At 38.5% G+C, this 7,838-nt stretch overlaps 1 protein-coding gene across 2 annotated transcripts; it reads right to left on the bottom strand.

Annotated features, from left to right (window-relative positions):
* Positions 1 to 246: 246 nt before the first annotated feature.
* Positions 247 to 7,219, bottom strand: slc26a10 (solute carrier family 26 member 10). 2 transcript variants are annotated; one of them, XM_003448240.5, is made up of 19 exons: positions 6,840 to 7,219; positions 6,338 to 6,448; positions 5,306 to 5,463; positions 5,031 to 5,195; positions 4,787 to 4,939; positions 4,629 to 4,711; positions 4,377 to 4,524; positions 4,167 to 4,280; positions 3,884 to 3,961; positions 3,704 to 3,799; positions 2,440 to 2,546; positions 2,179 to 2,248; positions 1,832 to 2,014; positions 1,659 to 1,713; positions 1,386 to 1,474; positions 1,204 to 1,258; positions 963 to 1,069; positions 827 to 877; positions 247 to 642 (listed from the first exon to the last, which is right to left on the bottom strand). In XM_003448240.5, the coding sequence occupies exons 1-18, from the start codon at positions 7,102 to 7,104 to the stop codon at positions 839 to 841; spliced, it is 2,076 nt and encodes a 691-aa protein (XP_003448288.2). In that variant the 5' UTR covers positions 7,105 to 7,219; the 3' UTR covers positions 247 to 642; positions 827 to 838. The 2 variants fall into 2 exon arrangements, with proteins under 2 accessions (XP_003448288.2, XP_025757062.1); XM_025901277.1 differs by having other exon boundaries at positions 247 to 877; positions 6,840 to 7,217.
* Positions 7,220 to 7,838: the final 619 nt, after the last annotated feature.

Raw genomic sequence — 7,838 nt, 5'->3', positions numbered from 1 at the left:
AAGACTGCTCTTCTTCCCCCTTCCAAATCTCAGAGGGTGGCATTCTTCACATTCCACACCGTTTCCTTCAAAAGTATAAGTCTTCACACTTAATAACTATTGCTACTCAATACATTGATTTAGAAACCTACAGATGAAGTTTTACTTCTATTTATTGCATGTTTTTATTCACTAAAATGCTCCAGGTTTTGTTTGTAAGATGCATTCATTGTCAGAACAGCCACTGGGTGGCATAGTTGCCGCAGCTCATTCCTAAAGTCTTTTATTCAGTCTTTCTGGAGTCGCAGCGCTATTTACTGTACATGACTGCATACTGAAGCACAGATTCCAAAATGTATAAATATGCATAGTAAAAAATATACAATAAAAATATATACAATGTGCATAAAATGCATTTGTATTAAAAACAACAAAAAATAAATACAACCAATGTTGATAACATGCCAAAATACAACATATACAACAATAAAAATACAAAATTATACAAAAAAACAAAAAAAAAAAAAAACAGGCGATACTATTCATGTCAGTCATATAGTATATTCATTTTTTTATTGTTTTGTATTGATGGGTTTTTGTGTTGTGGACTAATTCCTTCTGCTTGATTTGATTTTGATTTAAGTTTGGCAGTCAGTCTGATATCTGAAAAATAAAAAACATGGTAAAACTATCATGTAAGAAGTTAACACAAATTAAGACTTCATGCTACAACAGGCTACTGCGCCTTTCAAACACTGGCAAGTACAGTCTTAGCTATTACAGCAGCTAAAATGGTCTCTGCCATTTTAGCACTCAACACTTGGTTGAGGGGAACAGAACTCATCACCTTCCTTCAGCCTCATACCCAAACTGTCGTGGTGTTCTCTGAAGGTTTTTCCTGCAACAGACAAGTTAGTTAACATCATTGTTCTTATTATCAGAATTTAAAGTCTCATCTATTTATAAAATACGCTGATATTTACCTTCTGCTGTTGGATATACACCACAGCATCGTGGACGGTGACAAAGATATGTTGTGGATTCATGTATTTCATCAGCCCACTGGACGTTAGGATCTTTAAAACACTCTCTATGCACAGAGAACAAGCGGTCAGCATGTACACTCTCTCTAGAAAATATTAAAGCTTCTACATAAAAGTTTGCACAGAATAAAACAGAAAGAAAACAATTAGGAATAAAATATTTGGGGTACATGGGCCTTACCATTGCAGTTAGCCAAATATACATGAACTCCAACTTTCTGGCACTCAGTACACATCTAAAGGGGGAAAAAGCAATCAATTGCACTGATTACAATGCATCAAGAAACAAGGAAAAGCCTATTCAGTGACATGGTGTAATTCAGGCTCAATGTTTTCAATTAGGTCTTACTTTCACTGACTAACCTGTGTCAGGAGTCTTGCTCCAGCAACATCAACAAATATCACGCTGCTGCAATCGATTAACACTGCCTGGGCATTGCTTTCAGATGTTTCTGCAGAATAAATGTATTCATTTGAAAGTTTTTTACTTTCAAACTATTTGCAATACAAAAAAGTCTTCAGAAAATGTAAATATGCTGTTAAAAAGTCTCTTGATATTTTTTAAAAAATTCATGAAATAGCAATTATATTTAGAATTGTTTACTTAACATACACCTATACAAAGTCATTGCTTACCTGATTTGAAGAACTCATTTTCTGAGGAAAACGATGTGTTTGCAATCCCTCTTTCCTACAAAAAAATACAGAGGGAAGCGGAAAGTTACTGAAGTAAGTATTTTGTATTTTTACCATGTATGTGTACTGTATATTTTGTGACTCAGATTAATGAGGAATAGCAATAATCATACCACAGTGTTGACAGTGGTCTCCCTCTCCCGTTTCTCCAGGGCTTTTATGGCCTTCTCCCGCCTGCGGATCTTCTCTGGTGTCAGGCCCAACAGCCTAGTCATTTCCTCCCTGAAGAAGCTACGGTTGCCGTAGTAAATGGGCCCGTTGTAAGTCAGGATTTTCACTCCAGGCACTTCGTAGCACTGTAAGAAAAATAGAAATGCATCACCTGTATTCTTGGATATTCATACTGCAAATCCGCATGCAAATTTGATGAGATATTGACAGGGTAAGAGAAAGTTTTGTATATTTCTGGAGCTGGTTGCTCATTTTCACATTTCAAAGAAGAGAAATAACCCTTGCTCACCTTGCTGTGGTTCTCCAGAGGTCTGTAAATTTCTGTGTTGCTGGCCCGACCAAGCACTGAACAACCAGCCCTGTTAAATCATAAACTTTAAATTAATATAAGAAGTTATGACAGACCACATATCCTACTTACATACATGAAGTATGATGTTTGTGTTTATGTGATTTTTATTTTTAGCCTTCCAGATGTGCACATTTTCCCTTATAAGTGCTTTTGCTGGATTGCGCTATGGTATTTGTGCAGAGGGAATGGAAAATGTACCTTTGTGTGCGGCAGATGACAGTCATCATAGAGAAGACCACCCCGATAGCCAGGCCAAGGTCCACATTGAGTATCACCACAGAGAGCCAAGTTACAAGCCAAACCATCTACACACAAACAGAGACACAATAATGCATTGTCTTGTCAGGATATAACAATTAACAATGGATGCCTGTCAGCGTAAATTATGATTAATTCTAGCCAAGCAATTAATGCGAAAGTGCAAGGATCAAGCAATTTATGTGATGTGCTCCCCATGTTCCAGTAGGTCAGGATTCCAGGGCCCTGATTAATGCTTCTTGGCTTCAGGCAGTGTTTATTTCAAAAAGTCTGGCAACTGATGATGCCGCAGTTATTGTTTAAAGACAGTACAGGTGACATCAATTTGTCAAATGAACTTGGAATAATTGAGTGTTAGTATTGCAAAGTATGGAAGACGTGCATGGAAAATATTCACAGCATTTCTTTAAATGGCACATACTTTGACACAGTTCAAAGCTGGAGATAGGCTTTACTTTTATCCTGCATGATTAAATTAAACATTATACTTCACCCCGCCTGTGTAAAATGTTCACTAGACCAAGGAAATCTGTGTCACTAATTCTTAAAGTTACATTAGTTGCTGCACTAATTACTTAGAAGTCTGGATGACAGCTATGAGGCCAGTCTTCTATCTCCACACAGCAAGAACTTCTGCTGCAATTCTAGAAATTTGAGAAGCCCCCAGCAATTTGACATGAGGCTTTAACCCTGTAAAGCCTGAACTATATGAAAATGGCCAGAAAATTCTCATTTTTGTGAAACTGGAGCATTTATTTAATCTTCAGATCTTTTTTTTAAATAGAAATTAAAATATCAATTTGCATATATGTGTTTTAAATTGTATCATGTTTGCTACAGCCAGCATTTTTGTGCAATTTATTGCTCAGAGGGTTTTGTTTTTTTATCATAAACAAACAAAAGCAGGTTATGGTTAAAAAAGACATCCTACTGATGATGCAGAGCAGGGATGCAAAGCTCATTTTACATTACATTTTGATCTCATGTGGGCCGGACCAGCAAAATAGTCCTTTCTGGCAGTGTACAGAAGTTTATCTATATATTTAATCCCTGAGATAGCTATTTATATGTCTTTTTGCAGTGTTTTAAAATAAATAAAGATTCTGGCTGCATTAAATAATCATTCTTCTGTTTTCTGGTATTTATTTGTCTTCAGAGGTGAGAAACACTTATCATGTTATAGCTTGCTTTTAAGTGGCCTTACAAAGTCAATTTTACTGATTCTCCACAGGTCAGGTAAGTCTTGGAACTGCAGGAACATCTGTCTGAGGCTGGTAACATTGATGCATGCCAGGACTGCCTGCAGACACAGACAAAGGATAGGATAAGTGAACTTGCCCCCTCTCCTTCTCTAAAGGTTGTTGAGACACATATTTAAGCTCACCTTGGGTAGGAAGTAGAACAGTGGTCCAATTAGCAGAAGAACAATCAGGACAACAAGACTAGTGAACAACCCAGAGAGCTGCACGAATACACCAAAAGATACAAGGATTTCTATGTTAAATGTAAAATTAGCATTTTGTATTCTCTGTGCAGATTGTTTTGGAAATTTAAGCATGTTTTTCTGCTCCTATTATAACATCAGTAACGGTACATTTAAGACAGGTGTCAAGTTTTCTGTTCCTTGGTGAGAACTCTTAGTGGAAACTGAATATCATGTATGCTACCTGTGTGTATCCTCCAGCACTCTCGAGTATATTAGTGGTGGCTAAAGTGGCTGAGCTAGGGAAGCAGGTAAAAAAGGAGGACACTGTGTTGGAGATCCCATGAGCCAGCAGCTCCTGAAATAAAACACAGGTTCAGTCCAAATACCTGACAGATTTGCAAGAATCGATTTCGCCATTTGAACAAGGAGCAGTGACATTCCTAGATTTTACCTGGTTGGGGTGTATAGAATATCCATGTTTATCAGCATAAATCATTGCCAGTGAGACGGACACAGCATAGCCAACAAATGTTATGGCTATTGTGTCCCCAGCAATGGCAGGGAACGTGTGAAAGGCAGGCAATTGTGGCCTCGGGAATCTGAAGACCACAAGATTTGTGAAAATTAGTCAGAGCACTTTTAACTACTGAATGAATCAGTCTTTTATTTTTTTATTTTTTTAAATTAAAGTCTAAAAGCTTACCCAGCAGGGATATGGCCAACTATCTCAATGTTGTAAGTGGAGTCCAGTGAGCAGGCATAAGCCACACCTGTGGCAATAATCACCTGAAGCATAAAGTCACAGTTACAATTGTAAATTATTAAATATATCTCTAGCGTTCACAAAGCTAGTTAACTAACCGTGAGGATCTCCACAGGGATAGGTGTTCGGAGGCGTTGCTTGAAACGCATGTTGAGCTCCTTAACTGGTACCAGGATGGCCAAACACACCAAAGAGATCAGCAGCTCCGCCATGTTAGTGTGAGGCAGGTTTTCCATCACTGATGCTAAAGTCTGAGCACACAAGACCGTGATAAGACTACAAAAAATAACTCTTTGCTCAGATGAGAACACTTCTTCTTCACCAAGAAGCACCGCTTTTTACCTTGAAGAGAGAGAAGGTCCCAGTGTGGCGAGGGAGCCGCAGGCCCAGCATGCTTTGCAGCTGTGAGATGGTGACATGGAAGGCGGCAGCGCTGGTGAAGGCCTTAACAATTGGCTCAGATAGGTAAGTGGAGAGAAATCCCAGCTGAAGAGCAAACATGCAGAGCTGGGCGAAAAGAGTTTAATGTAACACTGTGAGTTTGATAAACACATACACAGAGGAATCTGCTACATTTGTTATTATTTCACTTTATTGACTTTCTGTGTCTGTTTTACCATAATAATTCCTGAGAGAAGTGCTATAGCTGAGGCCACTCCAATTCTCTGGGCTTCAAAGTCACTCGCTTCAGAAGAACTTGAGTTCATCTCCAGAGGACTGGGAACCAGCTGCTCCACCACAGAGCCAGTCATCAAACTCACTACAGCAAAGGTCCCTGAAAAGAGGCCAAACATATCCATAAAGCAATATAAAAGTAATCTGACTTTAATTTCAAGATGTATGCTTCAAATCATTTAACCCTCACATACAGGTTAGGTAACATTGACCTTTTGATAGCCTGAAATGTGATGACTTTTCCTAAAATTAGCCAAAATACAAAAAAGGAAAATATATTATATACAAGCTAGAAGATTCTGTATATTTAAGGCTTGGTCAAATTTGACCTGCATCTATTGAGACATTGGCAATGGTGTTTTTAGGGAATCTTCAAACTGTGAAACTGTCTGTGTGTATTTTTATGTGATAGTGGTGGTTCAAGGGGGACATTGACTCTGTCCCAAGAACTGCCTTTGTTCCCATCACATTTACCCAGCTTCCCCCAGTGACAGACTCCAGCTGCTCTTTGAAACTGTGAAATAGGAAAACCGTGTAGCAGCGATCATTTAAGGTGCACAGAAGCCCAGAGGTCATTAAATCTGCAACTGCAAGCACGATCAATGTCATAAAATAATCTAATATATATTCTGAGATAAATGAGATTACAACCAAGATCAATACTGTGAGTTTCGTATGATTATAAAAGCTCCTGAACTGCCATTTCAGTGAATGCTTTGAATGCACTCACTAGTTTGCAATAAACAAAAGAGTTGTTTTTTAATAAATACTGATGATATAGATGGTAGTTATGATTGTAATAGCTTTTTAATTGTAATAGTTTTACATGGTTATGTAGTAAATCCCAACAGCTCTAGAATGTTCTGGCTATATTCAAATAATTATTGCTGACTTTGCTGTTATCCCAGATTATTGAATTTCATCTTATACACTTCTCTATGAATAAATAGACACCCTGTGGACTAACATCTTACCTGTGGACACATGGCGACCCGTGCCAAAAAACATATATAGGACAACAGGAAAGAAAGAGGTGTAAAGACCAAATATCGGAGCCACGGATGTGAGCAGAGCAAAGGCCATGCCTGTTTAGAGGGGAAAAAAGGAGACGAGAAGGAAAGGACAGTTAATGGTGTGTTGCTTCTCTTTCATTTAGGAATTTACGATCTGTTCCTGTTCTTCACACTAAGGCGATGAAGGTGCAGTGTGAACAGATCAGACGCCAACTATGAAAATGTACATTTAAGAAGTTTGAAGTTTACAGTTGAAACATTTTTGAAATACTTGTTCAAAATAAATTTATTTCAAAGTATCAGTATTAATAATGAACTATGTTTTGTCGTGAGGTGTTCAATGTTTTTTTGTTAATATTAAATTTTGGCAATGTAGGATTTTAATTAAAACAAATTAAAGTACGAGAGAAGCTCCAAGTAATTAATTAACTTTTTTCTTTTTCTCGACGCAGTGTTTTCTCACCTTGAGGAATGTGAAGAATACCGACTGTGAGTCCTGCTATGGTATCTCCTAGAATCCATTTCTTTAGCTTGTATCTTGGCAGCCAGCTGAAAATGGGCACCCTCTCCCTCAACAGGTGAAGGCAGGCTTGCTTTGAACACCTGCACCTCCCTGCGAGTTTCTCCCAGAGCCGCAAGCTTCCACTGGCGTTATCGTCAGAGCCGTAAGCCTGTTTGAATCGGTCCTCCGTGTAAATGCTCCTGTATACAGCAACAGAAGCGCTCATGTTGTCCCTGCAGAGATGACTAATGACACCGTGCAGCCGCAGCAGTTAACTCAGTAGAGGTGTAGTCAGTTATAATACATTTATAGTTGACTCTACTCTGACCTTAAGAGCCATTACATTTTCCTGTCAGACTCTAAGTAGCCAATGATATTGCTCATAGCTCTACTTTTTTTTTTTTTTCTTACAGTAATCAACAAGTTTTTTCACATCTTTGACCAGCCTCAGAAATCATAAAGGTGTGCTGGTCGATTTCCCCCCTAGAGAAATCCTCTGGGTCCTACTGCTAAAAGTTTTTATTTTCCCTAGCAGAAGATAGAAAGCCAGACATACAATCTTCCTGTCCTTCACTCTCAATACCTACTTCTAAACACACACATACACACTCCTTCACACTGCACAGCTATGTGGGAGGTCAAAGGAGGAACAATTGATAAAGTCATACAATGTATAGCACTGTGAAACTCCTAAAGAGATCAAAGTAGTGTCGCTGGTGGAGCTGAGGTGTAACCTCAAACCATGTCTGTTAACAAGGAGTTCATTTCCGAGAAGGATAAATGTCTGTAGTGGAGGGGGTTGTTTAAACTGTGTAGCCATAAGGAAAAGAGTCTGCATGGTACATGAGACCTCTGTGAAACTCAATCATACATGGCATCCTGGTTCATGGATCAAACCACACCTTGACTCTGATCGGAGATTGTATGTGATGAGTGAGATCTTCTTTGTCAGACAGGAGC

This window comes from Oreochromis niloticus, linkage group LG20 (genome assembly GCF_001858045.2).
Source record: "Oreochromis niloticus isolate F11D_XX linkage group LG20, O_niloticus_UMD_NMBU, whole genome shotgun sequence".
Lineage (NCBI taxonomy): Eukaryota > Metazoa > Chordata > Actinopteri > Cichliformes > Cichlidae > Oreochromis > Oreochromis niloticus.
This window is presented reverse-complemented; position numbering and strand designations above follow the sequence as displayed.